Source organism: Brachyistius frenatus, unplaced genomic scaffold (genome assembly GCF_029030835.1).
Source record: "Brachyistius frenatus isolate BFR_SWC_R1_liver_20210118 unplaced genomic scaffold, ASM2903083v1 Contig_39, whole genome shotgun sequence".
NCBI classification, from domain to species: domain Eukaryota; kingdom Metazoa; phylum Chordata; class Actinopteri; family Embiotocidae; genus Brachyistius; species Brachyistius frenatus.
In genome coordinates, this window is record NW_027210638.1 from 652,853 (window position 1) to 669,955 (window position 17,103).

At 40.0% G+C, this 17,103-nt stretch overlaps 2 protein-coding genes across 3 annotated transcripts in view; both read left to right on the top strand.

Moving 5' to 3' along the window:
• The first annotated feature begins 592 nt into the window (after nucleotides 1-592).
• Nucleotides 593-11,488, top strand: lrrc56 (leucine rich repeat containing 56). Its single transcript, XM_069701879.1, has 13 exons — nucleotides 593-651; nucleotides 940-1,117; nucleotides 2,239-2,326; nucleotides 2,916-2,976; nucleotides 4,152-4,248; nucleotides 4,741-4,938; nucleotides 7,199-7,376; nucleotides 7,463-7,687; nucleotides 7,878-7,945; nucleotides 8,476-8,618; nucleotides 8,910-9,109; nucleotides 9,248-9,563; nucleotides 10,138-11,488. Exons 2-13 carry the CDS (start codon nucleotides 950-952, stop codon nucleotides 10,301-10,303), a joined length of 1,908 nt encoding a protein of 635 aa, XP_069557980.1. The 5' UTR covers nucleotides 593-651; nucleotides 940-949; the 3' UTR covers nucleotides 10,304-11,488.
• A 3,417-nt stretch (nucleotides 11,489-14,905) lies between these two features.
• Nucleotides 14,906-17,103, top strand: part of rassf7a (Ras association domain family member 7a) — a 35,927-nt gene continuing 33,729 nt past the window's right edge. Inside the window, exon 1 of one of the 2 annotated variants that reach the window (XM_069701881.1) lies at nucleotides 14,906-14,985. The gene's annotated coding sequence lies outside the window, so the exon portion shown is untranslated. The remainder of the gene's footprint in view (nucleotides 14,986-17,103) is intronic. The other variant, XM_069701883.1, reaches the window with a different exon arrangement.

The window sequence follows — 17,103 nt, forward strand, 5'->3', positions numbered from 1 at the left end:
TTTTTTTTTTAATTATTATTCTTAGGCTATAAAACCCAGAAACTTTGCAGCTAAGATTTTACCCAAAACACACACACACACACACCAAAATCATAAAATTTCACATTTTCACGTCACATTACGTTAACATAACTTAGGCCTCTATCAGTTACGCATTATATTCCTAGTAATGTTTTAATAACGTTAATTATGCCGTCATGGCTCCCCTTTTTTCCTCTTCATTTCCTCAAAAACGATTTATGTGTAATTTAGATAAACAACCATCAAGAAAATTATTGTTTTAACAGATAGGCTTATATATATATATATATATATTTTTTTTTTTTTTTCAATTATCATAAGTACCACTCCATGAAATTCCGGAGGCATAGCTTAGCATTTGAAGGCAGCACCACACCACCGTAGGCAGGCGGTAGTATAAGAAACAGAGGTTTAAATGTTTTGACAATAGAGGAACAACGGAGATGCACCGACAGCCTTCCATTTAACGCTAACTGTCACGTGTGCACTACATATCCCAGGGAGCCACGGGTTTGTTCGGTCTGTATCCAGGAAGTCGAATGTGGTTGTCAAGCAAACTTTTGCTTGCGAGCTCTCAGTGTGTATGGAGATATTTAGACTATCGATTAAGAGTGGACTATTCTGCAACAGGTAAAACATATTCCCGGTAAAACTACGGTATGATATGCTGTTGACAGCGCGTTTTGTTTCAGTTTACTGTTAAAAAAAAAAATTAAAAAAAAAAAAAAAAAAAAAAGTTCATTTGCCTCCCGCATCTGTGTTAGCATTTAACCATAGCAGATAACGCTATTTTTTTTAAAAAGTAGTTTATCTAGAGCTAGATAAGTTAGATACAGAGACCCATTACTACTCCGCGCGTTTCCTCTTTGTCTTCCAAGTAATACGTTATTAAAACGCTTCCTTGTTTATTCGAGATAGCTGGTGAGAGATGAGTTGCTGCCATGGGTCTGTGCCCCAGGAGGTTCGGCCTGGAACAGCATCACGGATCCTGGTGACTGAGCTGAGTGATTCAGGCTGCATCAACCCAACTCCTGCCACCAAATCCTGCGAGGACTCTGAAACATCGGCGAAGCTTTACCTCTCTCCGGAGAAGCTAGTAAGTTCAGGGACGTACCTAAGAATACACCCTGTCGGCCCCTTGTCTTTCTGTGGTTCATGTGGTTTGTCTGAGTTCAGCTGTTTGCTTACATGCACTTCTATTATCTTGAGATATCTGTTATTTTTCTTTTAGTGGCAGCGGTAGAGGCATAAATCAGGTTGTGTGTGGAAACCTGGGATTGAGGAAAAGCATTGCAGATGTCAACATCTTGATAAGATTAATCATCTACTGTTTGCATCTTGTAATGTAATGTGTGTTTTTCAATGAAATGATTCTGTTCGTGCCCTCTCCAGTGCTTGCTCTATGGACATTACTGGAGAAAAGAAAGCACACACTATGCAGACTCAACAAAAATATACACACCACACTTTTTCACTCCCCTTTTTCGTGAGTAGAAGAAAAAGATCTCGATGAGCGCCTCTTTTATGCACACAAACGGTTTATTTCTCTCAAATATTGTTAACACTTCAACTTTCCCAAGATAATCTTCCACCTGACAGGTGTAGTGCATCAAGATGCTGCTTAAACTGCATAACTATTGCCACGATTTGTCTTGGACTAGTCACATTAAGAGGCCAATCTAAAATGTGTAGTTTTATCTTACAGAATTAGGCCAATTTTATACTTGGCTACAAATGCCACTTTTTCTTGAAGTGAGGGGTCAGAAAACCAGACAGTACCTGGTGTGGTCACTATTTGCATCGTGCAGTGCAGCACATCTCCATCACATAGAGCTGATCAGGATGGTGTTTGGGACTTATCTTCGGAAAGATGAAGTGCTCACTAACACGGATTTGAACAAATTTGTGAACACAATTTGAGTGAAATAAACCTTTTATGTGCATAAAAAAAGTCTTAGATCTTTTACTTGAACTCCATGAAAAATGTGAGTGTTGTGTTAATATTTTAGTTAAATGGATTGCTGTTTCAAGGTGAGGTGGGCAGACAGAATTATTTCACATCACAGACTTGACATAATTTGTTACGTCAAAGTCTTACGTGTACATCTCAGTCCCAGGTAACTATTGTCTGATGAAACTATGTCGAGCAAAGACACAATCTAGTTCAGTATGTCAGTTTAGATCAGCTGGTTCACTATTAATTTCCTTTGTCTACAGGAATTGCTGTGTGGAACTCGGGACCTCTGTCATGTGACCTCACTGGAGGTCTGCATAGACACCCAAGAAAACTCTCTGGGTAACTTTGGTAAGATATACAGTACGTCAAGACATTCACAAATTCATAACGGCCTGATATTTGATATATCTGAAATCTATTGTCGTTTTTCCTTATGCAAACAAAGACACAAACTCACTAACTGTTATTATCTTTAAATTCAGATTTAAAAAACAAAGACTGGTGAGAAGATTTTGACACTGTGCTCAAAAATGATTCAGAACAGATACCTACAATGACAACATACCGCAGACATTCACAAACCAGCCCTAGATAAGAGACAAATAAAGATGCACTCATGTCTGCACTAGATTTCCTGACAGGTGTGCCAACCAGAGATGACTGAGCTGATAATGTTGGAGGAACATGTTGACTATGCTCCCTTTTGTCCTAGATTGCACAACGAGTGCAGGCATGACAGAGAACTGTGTGTACATGTGTGAGTCATATCGAGCCTGCCACTGTAGGCGGGCTCCCTTTTCACTAATTGAAGCTGAGCATTTGATTACGTGAATTTTCTCAATGAACCAACTGTCTGGATTGAAATCTAATTACATGAACAGACCACTTTTACATGAAAGAGAGAGAAATGGCTTTGTTGTGTCTGATCATCTTGTAGGTGCCTGCTTGCCAAGGTTAGTGCAGCTCAAAATGAACAACAGCACGATCATGTCTGTCAGGTACGTTACATACCTTAAGTACCACCTTCTTGTTTTCTTCCCCTAGTTTGTGTTCCTGAAAAGTAAATTACGTAATGGAATATTACTGATTACTAAGAAGCTGTAAATGCCAAAACCAAATTGAAATTTGGGGTTTTACAAAACTGAATTTGTTCTATTGAGGTATATGTCTTGTCACTGTGTGACTTAGTTATATGTTTAGAAACAAGTAAGCACACCCAGGTCCTTAAAGAGATCTGTAATTTGACCCAGAGCAGAGAGAAATCCATGGGGACTGCTGTGATACCTCACACGGGTCTTTGAAGCCATAAAAAGAGAGTCCTTTAAGGCAGAATAGCAGTTCAGAAGTCAAGGGGATGTGTACCTGAGAAAGTGTTGTATATTTGCAGTGCAGGTGTAGGTCTCTGCTTCAGTCAGGGTTTTCCAACAGGGACTTGTATTATAATATGTATGCATGGAAGATGCATGTAGCAGCTTGTGAACCCGACACAAGAAGCAGATGTGACGTTCAGTGCAGTCTTAGAGATAAATACATGTGGAGAACAGGTTCAACCACCTGTCTCACAATAGGTCGCAGAGTTTCGGGAGCATATCCGCTTTCAAATTCATCCATTTGCACTGTCCTGGGAAAAAGACAGGAAATATCTACAGTTTCTCCTCGATTGTCCTTCCAGCCTGATTTTAGCCACAGCTGTGTCATCAAAAGCAGATAGAAGAAAAGCAATAAACATCCGGGATGAAACACAAGCACAAACACACAGTGTAAATTGTCCTTCTAACAGGACAGGTGGGAAAATGTTACCAGATAAACTGCTGAGGGATAAACAAGGAGAAACAGAAAGATAGGGAGGTGTCTGCTCCACCCTGAGAGCAGCAGAGCAGAGCCAGCCGGACGTGCACTGCCTCTGATAGCATTTCCTGCTCTGGGCTGTGGGAGCTGTAGTGGAAAGGGTGTTACGGGGTCGTAGATTCACTGAGACTCTTCTGGAAGGGTTCGAGCTGGGGTGTGCTGTAGAGACAAGTGGGAAACAGATGAGGGGGCTGTCTTTTGGAGAATAGAAAGAAGCTCCTTGCTTCAATGGCCAAGAGACAGGATAGCCTTTCCCATGATTCATGGTGTTGTGTAACTCCCTTTCCTGCCTCTAAATCAAGTTTGTGTTATGTTGTCTCCTTAGAGACCTGGGAACCACCCTCTCCCGCCTGCAGGTGCTGTGGATGTCTCACTGCTGCCTACAAGACCTAGATGGCATTTCTACTTTCTTCTCTCTGAAGGTAGACTTTATAGGTTACAGGAGGCCCCGTGGAGACACTTTAGCGACTCGGTAAAAAACAACCTTGGGTGTTAGAGCTTATGAAATGTATTTTTCAAAGGTGTGTTTAGATCAGCCGAAAGGAAAAAAAAAACCAAGGCATTTTTGGACAAATTTCGCAAATTGTCTTTAAAATGTCTTTCTTTCTTTCCTAATTTCTGTTAATTTGCTGTGGTGCACTGATGACACGTTTCGGTATAGGTCATTTTCTTATTTATACAGCAAATAGTGAAAATTCTTAACAAATGATATAATAGCTGGTAAAAGTGATCATAGTTCTATTGATTGTAAGACCCCAGTGTCTGTGCCACGGGAAGACAATATATGTGGCTCTTTGACTATGTGACCTGTGATTCATGCATTTTCTTGTTTAATCTCACTTTTTTCTATTCCCAATTGCTTCATGTTTTTTCTGCCAGCCTACAGTGTCTGTGATTCCTGTCCCTGATTTCAGGAGCTGTATGTGGCCTATAACAACGTGTCAGACCTGAGTCAGGTTGGCATGCTGGAGAACCTGCAGCTGTTAGATCTGGAAGGGAACGATGTGGACGACCTCGTCCAGGTTCAGTTCCTGGGCTTGTGTAGTAAACTGCAGACACTTACCCTGGAGGGAAACCCTGTGTGTTCATGCCCAAATCCCACTTCCGCTCAGGTAAGGAAATGATCTGCTTATGTTCCTAATTGCATAAAAATCTGATAAAAGAGATGACTCATGAATGTGGTGACACAGATCATGATTAACTTTTATTATTTGCTTTACATTTACCAGACTAATCTGCATGTACTTATTCAATTTAGCTCAGCAGGCACAGATATCTAACAAATAATTGCGCTAGTGGTAACATATTGGTTTCAGTGATATACCATAATTACCCACATTTGTCATACCTGTGCTGCACATAAGACCAACAGTTAGTACAGATCAGCAATGGTGTCATCATCAAAGGATGATAATGCATTGAATCAAAGCGAAAACCTGATGAAGACGTGTGTTTTCGTGCGTTCTCTGTGCAGGTTTATCTTTAGGCATGTAGCAGATGCTCTTGTTCAGATTAACATACTTTGACCACAACAGCAGAACATGGTTAAAATCCTAGATCAACGCAACTTGAAGCAGCCACCACCAAGTGGTGCTCAGAGTGACAGTAGTCGGGCCAAAGATAAAACAAAACAGAGGACGGCTAGGGTTGAATAAATCTTGAGCAAAGAGCTGGGCACAGTGCCTGAAACGGAAGTGTTGCATTCAGTTGATGTCGTCAAAGCCGACTTGCAAATGCAACTTGCGCTTCTGGTGAAGTATCGTTCAACATTCTCCTCTGTGCTAGCAGCCCGTCAACCCTCATGGCTTTATAGGATAATCATGAAAAGGTAATCAGTGTGTACAGAGGCATGAAGGTATCTATGTGGTGTCACACCTCTGCATCTGGATCTTCAAAACACCAGACGGGGAGGCATCGAGATAATCAAACGTAGCAGCAGAAGAACTGGTACACTCTTCTGTGGAGACATCATGACACAGACTTAATGTTTTATTATTACATTACAGTGCATATTTGATCTCTCTAAAAACTCGCTAATACATTATTAATTTGATGTAATGTCCAATGCGTAAAAGAGCTCACCATGGGCCAATTGAGTGATACCGAGAGGAGCTGGGCGCACAATGGAAGCTGCATTTCCACCCCAGTGAGCTGTGAGTTTTTTGGGCTACTGTGAATGTGTTTATTTACACCCACCAGCAGAGCATTAATTAGGAAACTAGGGCAATGAAGGGAGATGCTGAGCTGAATATACATTAGGCCTGCGCTTTGTAGTGAATGAGGGGTTCTTGGGTTTGCTCCCCTGCCAAACTATCACTCCTCTTGCTCTGTCTCTTTCCATCACACACACACACACACACACACACACACACACACACACACACACACACACACACACACACACACACACACACACACACACACACACACACACACACACACACACACACACACACACACACACACACACACACACACACACACATCCGGTCACTTCCTCTCACTTAGACCTCCTTCTCTTTTCTTTTTTGTCTCCTCCTTGCCAGCCTCTCACTCTCTTTTTCATTCATTGCATCTGTGAGGCTCGGTGAAGGCCAGGAGTGCTGAGCTCTAATTTGATCGCTCAGTAGCTCAGTGATTTACTGGACTCTCTCCGCTTTCCGTCTGTCTCTGTGGTGATAAAGGACCAGACCTCAGTGCAAGACTTTAATAGCACAAATTATTAACCTGTTGCGTTATGCTTTATGTTCATCCATTTAGAAGTTAAGTTCCACAAATTCATCACCTTGTCATCATAGTCAAAACTAAATGCAAAAAGAAGCATTTTAACATAATGCTAGTATATATTGATACATTTAGCACCATCCTACCTTTGGACTACTGGTATATCACCAGTTGGGTTACCCATAGTATAATAGTTTTCATGTGGGTCAGAGTGATGACCTCAGAGTCACCTCACATCCTGTTTTTCATCATCTGAAATATAAATTAGAGTAGAAGTGCATTGATCTGTTTTTTTGGAGCCGACTGGAGCACTAAGCATAATTAAGTAGATCAGTCAAGCACAGATCTGGGAAATCTGGTTATTAATTTTATATTAAATAAAAAATGTTCATAATGTTACATAATGCACTTGTGGCTCGTAGTGCGCAAAAGGCCACGTCACCAAACTAATATAATTATACCTCCATAAAACAATGTCAAGTATATCAGTTGGATTTGTTGAAATCAGGTTTTCTGACCAGTTTAATGGCCCTTGATAAACTCTGTTTCTATTCTCCCTCTTTGCCCCGTTATAGATCCTTAAAACACCTGTCTGTCCTATGCAGTCACTCTTTCTCTCTAATACCTTGTTTCCTTGCTTCTTCCCAGACGGCAGACTATAGTTACCGAGCAGCAGTGAGAGAGTTGGTCCCTCAGCTGCGTTACCTAGATGATGTAAAGGTGGAGGAGGACATGCAGAGATTCTGTAGCACCATGGGAGAAGACTTGGACATTCTCCACAACTCCATTAGAGACTGCAGTTCCTCTCAGGCTGCTTGTAAAAATGGTGTGTACGTTGTTTTAAATCAGTCGGACACAGTTCAGTTCATTACAAATGTATATTTAATGCACGACTCGCTTTTCTCTTTGTAGAGGAGACAGCAGACAGTGCATGTCCCTACAGCAGACCCAGCTCGGCCAGGCGCCCTTTTTCCAGCCTCTCCTTTGTCGAGCGCCTGTCATCAGCAGGCTGCAGACCACACACTGGCTCCAGACCCATGTCAGCGACCAGAGTTCTGTCCCCTCCTGGATCCAGACCTGGTTCTGCAGACTCAGATCTAGCAGCAGTGGAAGCAGAAACCAGCGTCTTGACTCATGGTTAGGAACTCTGGTGGCTGGTCTTCACATTTTATTTGGTTTTAGGGCAACTTTCTTCTTATGTACAGATAAACATTTCCAACAGCTCCAGTGATCTTTGCTCAACAGTGCCACCAAGAGGACTAAGTTGTGTTGTTAAAGACTCATAGTTTGATTCACTGAAATCTCTCTCATCTGCTGATTTTTGAAGGAGCTGGCAAGATTGTGTTCTGTGGAAACCCTGTCCAGGCTATTAGAGCAAGGCGAGAAAAGTTGAGGGTAAGTTTCAGTAATTCAGCCCAGAAACATTTTCCAAAACATATCTCGCTCAATCAATTATCATATTATTCTATACCAATCTATCATTTGTAGATATTTCTAACACAGTAGGGCCTGTAGTGTCAATTGTGAGTAACTATGAGCTTTAAAGTCTTTGACAGACCATTATGGCTGTCTGGCACCAGCAGCTCATCTCTTTGATGTCGTGTCAGTATAAACAGAAGCAGCAAATTATTAGCAGGAGGACAGAAACCTGAGAGGACAAGCACAGCGAGGGGAGGACATGTGATGCAGATGTGTCAGATGGGCGTCTCACTGCCAACACCACGCGAACTCTTATACTGGCATACACAGCATACACCCGACTGCTGTCTCTCTCTGCCTTCCTCCTACCTCTTGTGTTTGCTCTCCCTCTCTGACCATTACAACAAGTGTCATCCATAATTGATGTACTCAGCTATTCCTCTGTTATGTTTCCTAGCTTCCTCTCCTACCCACCACGCTCATCCTGCCTCTCTTCTGTCTCGTAGACAGCGCCCACCAGTTCTACATTCAGTCCCCGCGACCCGCCCATCCATGTACCAGAGCACACGTATGACCTTGAGGAGCCTGATCTAAGAGATCGCGTCAATGTGTTTGCTGAGCTTAGAGCTTGGAGGGAAAAACATAACAGGTACTCGATGCTTAGATACTTAACATTTGTTTTCTTGAGCTTTAAACACACTACATGACGTAAAAGCTCATTTTTAATGTCTGTCTTGCCATGACAGACCGTGGATTGTAATTCAAATACGTGCCTATACAGTTTACCAAAAGGCTGGGTGTTTAAATACATGATGCACAAATCTTCACTGCTGGTTAGGATTTTAGTCGTCTTCTAGTTTGTTCCTCTCTTCAGCTGTCAACTTGGCAACCTCTATAAACGTTTAGGTGGAGAAAACTAAACATCTTTTATTCATTTCAGGTGTCTTCAGGCAATAGAGAAAGAAAGATTGCCACAGATCCTGGCCATACAGCATGGTGATGAAGAAGAGGCACAAGGTGATGAAGAAGGCTTTGCTGGTATGAGGAGTGGGAGTAGTGATGAGGAACAGGAAGAGGAGAAACACAGTGAAAGCCGAGATACTACCTCACCAGATTCCTCTTTCCAGTCTCTTTCCCCAGGTGAGTACTCACCGAATGAACGTCCTCTGATTACAGATTACAAGTGCTCTTGTAGAATACGAACAGTACTGGCAGTGTCTGATCCTTTTGTAATGCCCAGACAGAAATAACTGATTGATGATCCGTTGTTGTTTTCAGACCTGCATCACAGAGAGGCCTCGTCCCCTGACATGGCTCGACTGTCTCTGTCCCCAGACACACCACTGTCCCCTTCTCCCCCTCTCGGTGCCACTGCAGATGCTGCTCATTGGAAGCCAGCAGGGATCCGTGCACGCAGGCTTCGTCTCAGCCAGGCCAACTCGGAACATTTACCCACAACTGCAGCAGATACAGACCTCATACTCCAGAACGTCCAGCCGAAGACGAGGACCGATGTGTCTGTGCTGCCCATGCCAGCACACATACCCCACCCACCTCGAATAAGTGCCCTTGGTGAAGGGATCATAGATTCATGGTATGGCATTATTAAAATTTCCTTATTTGTATATATATATATATTATATTATATTATATTATATTATATTATATTATATTATATTATATTATATTATATTATATTATATATATATTATATTATATTATATTATATACGCAAATGTATGTAGCTGAGCCATCTGTGAGCCAAGTTCAGCTTATTCCTATTAAATGTGGGAATTGTTAAATTGTGGGGTACCTCTGTCTAATATTTAAAGGTTCTGTTGTGAGAGCCTTACTATATTAAGTGCCGTGAGATGACTTATGTTGTGATTTGATGCTGTAAAAATAAAATAAAATTGAATTGAATGAATAGATTTAGCTGTTTAAAGCTCCTGTGTGTAGTTTGACTTGTAAGCCTTAATCTTATGTTTTGCAGTTTAAAAAAAATAAATAAATAAATCAGTGAATGTTTAAATAACACCACCACATTTTTCCAGAAGCATGATGTAATCATTTGGGAGCTAAGTTATGACAATCCAAATTAAAAATGTTTTCGGAAAACTTAATGGTTAATGGAAGATAGACCTAAACAGAAGTTTTCTCTCTTTCAGTGTGGAAGTGGACTCATCCAGAGGGCAATCAGGCCACAAGCATGAGAGCTCCAAAATCCTCAAGAGACCCATGATTACTCGTCCTCACACAGCCCGAGCAGCTCTACAGAAACATCACCAGCACCACACGCTCCAGCCCTGCAGAGGGAGCTCACACCCAGACTGACAACCAGACTTGTGGGGATCACTATGATCCGTGTCTTTTCTCCCTTTTTGACTCGTCACAGTCATGACTCATCAGTCACACCATGAATTGAGGTGTTCGGATCGCTTATATTTTAAGATGATTTCTGTTGTTTTCTTTTGTAACAAGATGTTGGAAGTATTCTTTTTGGGACTCACCAGCACGCCAATATCCTGTGAACTCATGACTCACAGGACTTTAACATGAGTTCTCAAGTTATTAAAAGGTGTAGTAGGAGGACTTGCTATAGATAATCCCTCTAATATTACTGTGTTTCTGGTTTTAGCTGGATGCAAATAAAAGGGGATTGAATCAATACCTCACATTTACATTTCTCAGGGTGAAATATAGCATTATTTGAGCTAAAATGCATCCTTGTATCTTGTTTAATTAAAAGAAAAGTGATCATTTTTTAGATTCTCTTTTATTAAATTAAAGTCAAGTGAAAATGTAAAGGCCATTTTTTGCAATGGTTGCTGCCTGCAGTAACAGTTTTTTCCCCCTGATATTTATGGTGTAATAGTCTCATATTATCACTTGAGGGCACTATCTGTAAACATGAAATCAGAAATTGTATCCATCTTTTTAACCACCTTGAGCAAACAATCCTTCAAACTCACCACTTCTAAGCACAAAATGAATTGCTTTAGGTTGCCTGTTTGGCTTGTTATGCAACATGTGAGGCATCAGTTCGATCATAGTGAGTGTATATACAGTTTATTGGCAAGCATAAAGCATGCAAGCATTGGGTCTTCCACACTGCTAATATAATAGAAAATGTTTCATGATGTGTTAATGATACACAGCACAAGTAATAGAGTGGCACATACCAGGTCCATTTATGTTTTATTATCCCATTGAAGAGCTATGTGAAATTACCCTACATTTCAGTGGGAAGGACAATCTTAGACACATTTGTCCGGAGACACACTTGGAATCTGCTGTACTGTGTAGATAAGGACCGGAGAGACAGCCACACTATTACATTAGTAGTTCTTAAGGATGTATCTTAACTTGGAATTTCCTTCCAGGGTTACCACTACAGACTGATGTTTCCAAACTTGCCCAGTCTTTTGTATTAATTCCTGACATGAGCACGTCCAAGCCAAAACACACATTCAGAGGTACTTCCCATATTTCTGTCATCCATGTCATCCATGCTTAACTTCTGTCCACGGAACCAGGATGTAAATAAATGAATTGACGTAACAAAGGCAGTTATTTAACTTTGAGAGCACTGCTGGTACTTCTCACCACAGTGTTGGATTAAGAGATGTTCACCAGCTACAAAGGAATGTGCGATGTGCGTATACATGTAAGAGCCCTTAGTTACTGAAACACAACTGTTATGTAACATGTCAGTGCATCTTTTATCTTCTAGGAATGGTTTCTATCACATACTTCTACTACCTTTCATTATCTTTACACGCAGTTGCTTCATCAGTGGGATTGCTTTGCTCCCTGGCTACCTTGCCAGGTGTTTGTAGCCACACTCCCATCACCGGTGCCACTGCGCTGGATCTCAAGACGCAGATGGAGGAGAACGGAATGAGAGGAGAGGCCTTTTATGGTGGAAAAGTGGGATAGTGTCCACCTACTCTCCCTGAACCGTCTGGTAATTTCTCTGAAAGGGATCATTGTCACAGCTGGTCAGGAGTGGCGACCTAATCTGGCCCGTGAGAGGCTTCCTTCCACTCCCCACTTATTACCAGATGATATGACAAATCAGAGAAGTGTGGTTCCTGTCTATGGTTTTAGGGAGGGTAAATATTGTGAGAAAAGATGAAAATTAGATTGTAAAGAAAAACTATTTTCTCTAACGTGTCCTGTCCAATACAGGGATGATTCTTTAGTAATGAACATTTTCAAAAATTGTCAAAAGAAAAAGGCCTTTTTCCTAAAAAGCATGCCTCTGTGGTCTACTATCTAACATAACACCAATGTAGAGAGACAACTGCATCATTCATTTTAATAGTTTTTGGAGCGGAGAATAGGAGATAAGAGAGTATAGACCAACAATAGAAGCCCTCTGATTCACAAAAACTCATACACATACAAGGGTACGCAAACTGGATACATTTCTGTCATCCTGAAGTAAAAATGTGGCAGCACATGCAGTGAATATAAGATAAATACCAGATGTGATTAATGGAGCTCAATTAAATACTTGTTCCTGCCAGGTAGGTTGTAGTCACATTCTTCAAAACAGTATCAAAGCCGAACCTTCATGTTGTAACTGCAGCAAACAAGAACGTGGTGAATAAATTACAGGGAAAATCTTGTGAAACTATACAGTTATCTTGTTTTCAATTGAGACCGCTTACTTTTTCTTCCAGGCGGTGTCACTGGAAATGCCTACCAGTATGAGTTCAGACATGCCCAGGAGATGCTGCCACTGTACCTCAGGATTGTGCCAGAAGGAACATTCCACTCACTGCAACATATTTAAGCCTCATAGCTCATTTTCTTTTGCCGCCTTCACAACCAAATGCAGACATACAGTCCATAATCGTAAACAAAGACCATGAATATAATCTACATTACTTAAATTTACAGATTTCCCAATTGACTTCAGTCCTTGTTTCACATTAAAGAATCTAACACATTTAATGTATACATACTAAGTTCTGCTAATGATGTTGGCTTTCCAATGCTCAAGTTCATCACTGGAGTATTGTCCTATAAAGATACTCAACATTTATATAGCTACTTTTGTTTTTTTAAATATAGGCTAAAACAGTGAGAAATAATAAATAGAGACTTAAAAATGCAACCCCCACACTGAATGGATAGCGATAGCAACAATAATATCTTAAGGCAGTCCTCTGACTCATTGTTTTGCAATGCTGAATTGATCTACTGAAGCTAATACTGCATTTTATGCTCCTTCTGTTTCAAGGTCATGTCTTCAGTAACCACGAGCAGCGAGAAGCAACAGGGATTACCTGCTGTATAAGAGGAAGAGAAGAAAACAGTTGGAGTGGGATGAAAAATATATCTAAATATATCATATTGCATATTTGTTTACCAGTTTTTCAGCACTGCCTAATGTTATTGCACTTTTCACTGCACCACCTGAATTAAAAATGTCCTATCAACCGTGACTTCTGCTATTGAACCAGGACTGCTACATAACCAATGTGCAAGAGATTTGCATACACTCGTCGAAATCCCTACTGTCATATATGTATATGGTGTTATGTTTTATTCTGTCGATTCAACTTTTCATCTCTTCTTCTATTCTTGTACTGTTATTGCTGAATTGACCTGTTTTTCTCATCTCCACCTCCATGTGACTAATACAACTAAACTTCTGACATTGCATTCATTCATTTTAAATCACCCTATCTTGGCATGCTTTTAGAAAAAGTTAAGAGTGTGTTTAATAATCCATTGTAACAGAACAAAGCCACAAACAACACTTTTAATTTTTATTCTTGGAGGTTCCTTTTTTAGTTGCTTTCTCTTCAGAAAGTCTTGTTTCAGAGCAGTGATTGCTATTTGTGTGACAATTACAAACTTCATTTTAGTGTTGGCAAAGTCACATGACGCAAACATAATTTAGTGATTTATGGAAGTGATGGCCCAGAAAGAATAAAGTAAAACATCTACGGCTTTAGAATAGAGTATTGTATTATTTAATTGATCTAAATAGGGATCTCACAAGACGTTTTACATTTTTGGTTTTGGCTGTGGTAATTTAGTCCTTTATCAGATGCTCAGAAATACTGTCGCCCAACACATTCTTGATCCAACAATACCATCTATTCAGAGTTTTTATTGAGACCATAACAAATCTTATCTGAGATCAGTGACTGTAAACACAGGGGTGATTTATCTTTTGTTTGTTCCTTCAATTAAACAGCCTAAACATGAATTAAAGTTTGTTTCATGTGGTGAAAAGGTTATTGCAGAAGCAATTACAACCTTCCGTTTCTGCCATTTCCTCCTCATCAAAGTCAAAACACATGCTGTAACATGGATTTTGTCGTAAATAACTGTTTCCTCATGGCCTGTATGAATGATGCCAATGTCAGATCTCGCCAGGAAAGCCCATGAGAGGTGAATTTCAAAGTGTAATCTTTCTGGAATCCAACTCAGTTGAAGTTGTAATTAGTTGCAGGCTATCCATGAGACGATCCATCAACGTAGCCTGGAACATATCTCCTGCCACCTCGTTTGAATAAGCTGTGGGCGAATATTAAAGCTTTATTTTTTGTGCATACTTTGAAAGGAAATTAAGTCTGTTGCTGCCATCATGCTGTGTGTCTGTGACCACCTCAAGCCATGCTTTGACACAGGTTAACAGTCTTTTTTTTTTATTTTTTATTTTAATTCATACTAAGGAATGCTGGTTAGTGTATGCGGTTGCAGTGGAAACACAGTGTGGTGTGTCTTATCTATGACATTTTGCATAAGCACGCATGGGCCCCGCACCATTTTCAGCTGGGTATCCTTTTGAAGTGTTTTGTTGTTCCTGTCAACCCGTTCGGTTAAACGGCGTCGTCGGACCTTTAATTTGAAAGCGATGACCGGAAGTCGCGCTGTTTGTATTTCCTGCATGCCGGTTCCTTGACGCCACCGGACTTTTGATTAACAGGGAGCAGCGGAGAGGATGAACCAGCGGCTTGTCCGCCGAATTTAGATCCGCTGTTGAAGTGACTGTAAGTTGCTTTCACCTTGTTGTTCATTTTTAGACAGATTCATGTGAAATTGAGACGTTTCTTGACCCTGAAAAACGATGCAGGCGGTGGGCCAAGTTTTCTCGGAGCACCTGCAGCGTGATGGAAAGCAAGCGATGAACTGGCATCCCAAACTTTTCTCACTTACGCTGCTGTGTAGTTACGATGCGTTTAATTTACCGTGAAAACGAGTTGTTAGTGAGTTTGATTGTGTTGATTCTTATTTTACGGTAATCCTGTTATCACCGAAGAGGGATTTACTAAATTTGCTCGGTCACTTCAACTTCTCGGGCATAATTTTAATGTCAGTTTGATACTTCAGAGCAGAAATGTCAAGCTAATCTTAATGAATAAAGACAATAATAGTTTATCATGATGCCAACAACAACAAAAACATAACTTAATAAATGCTTGTCAGTACACCAACCTTGTTGGCCATTATTGGCATTGCTGGTTATTATGATGTTTTGATTTGTTAATATGATGGTACAAAACCATGAAAAATGGCCATCACTATTAGATCTGCAACAATAAGTTGAGCAATTGTTTAGCTGATCAACAGGAAATGAATTGGATATTTGGATAATCAATAAATAATTAGCAATTACTATATTTTGGATATGGACTGTCGAATGTTCGACTGTTTGGATGTAGACTAGACAAAACAAGACATTTTAGGATCTTATCCAATTTATTTTAGATAATAAAATATCTATCTATCTATCTATCTATCTATCTATCTATCTATCTATCTATCTATCTATCTATCTATCTAACTTTGGCTTTGGGAAACACTTGTCAACATTTTGCAAAATTTCAAAGACCAAACTACAAATCGGGTCATAAAAATGAATACTGGAAACATTAAGTGGTTATGAAAAATCCAAGGTGACATCTTGAAATGTCACATTACCCCTATTTAACGCTCGTGTACTGAAAGCAAATGTACAAAAATCCTGTATTTATCAGTTTGTTTACCTTATATCTAGTCTTTACCTGTTTGCCTTCCTGTTCTGTTGTTCTGGTTTTTGATTTTTGAGAACAGAACACTTCTAATCTTTTGTTTGTACCTCTTCTCTCTTACTTCCCTGTATTATATACATATTGACAGTTTCTTCCTTTTTCTTATCTCTCCCACATCACTGATTGAAACAAGTGAATAGTTCAACCTTGCGAATGGTTGTTGCGGCCCTTTCGTGTCATAATTATAAGCATTTCATACATAGTTTATGTGTTTTGAAAAAAGAAAGCTGGTTTTGGTTTTGCAAGTAGGGTGTTTGCCTGGACACATCTGCGTTTGAGGAGCTAAACCCTATAATAAGTTTGCCATGAATAACTGTTTAAGAATAAGGCTGTGGAGTTGTTTTGTTTGGGTCATTTTAGACCATTTAGACTGAATATTTTTGCAAAGGTCTTAGTGCAATTGAGCTTGATGATATAACAAGAGAAAATTAGATTTAAACAGCCAAACATTTCTCTGACTAAATCTGATTCTAGACTGAGTACCACACTCAAAATAATTTCTGCTTTAATCTTTTCTCTGTAAGGAAACATTTTTGTTGTTGTTTTTTTTTGTTCCCCCATGGTGTTTTGACTTAGATTTGCAGCTCTAGTCAGATGGCTAGAATAAAATGAAAAGTGGAACAAAAAGTTGGAAGTGTTTAGTTGCTTCATGTCCTCACTACACTATAAAATTCCTCCATTCGGACTCATTTGTCCAGCTGCTTGACACTAGAGAACATAACTCCCCAGAGAATTCATACTTGTGAAAACTTGATAATTGTGCTTTTAAAATAGCCATCAGATCTGCTTTTTGAATTCATGAACCTCACATCTGAAGCAATGGCTGTCAGCAGTGAAATTATATACCTCATCTACTCTGAACTGTGGTAGAGGAGAGATAAAATTAGACCACCAGTTGCCTTCTAATTACCACATTTTGAATCTTATCTTAGCATCATGTAAGTGTAAATATAGCTTCACAGGCTGTTTTCATTTCTTCTTCCAGCTTAATATCAAAGATTGTCTTAAGCAGGACGGATAAGCAGGTGTTTTTAAATGCACCAAGCTGAGCAGTTTTTGTTTTTTTTACTTTGAGTT

What these genes read in the sequence shown, in the direction of transcription:
- lrrc56 (XM_069701879.1), top strand. Translation starts at nt 950, where the DNA reads ATGAGTTGCTGCCATGGGTCTGTGCCCCAGGAGGTTCGGCCTGGAACA. An exon ending in TCAGGCTGCTTGTAAAAATG is followed by an intron (nt 7,377 to 7,462) that starts GTGTGTACGTTG and finishes TTCTCTTTGTAG; the next exon opens with AGGAGACAGCAGACAGTGCA. An exon ending in AACCAGCGTCTTGACTCATG is followed by an intron (nt 7,688 to 7,877) that starts GTTAGGAACTCT and finishes TGATTTTTGAAG; the next exon opens with GAGCTGGCAAGATTGTGTTC.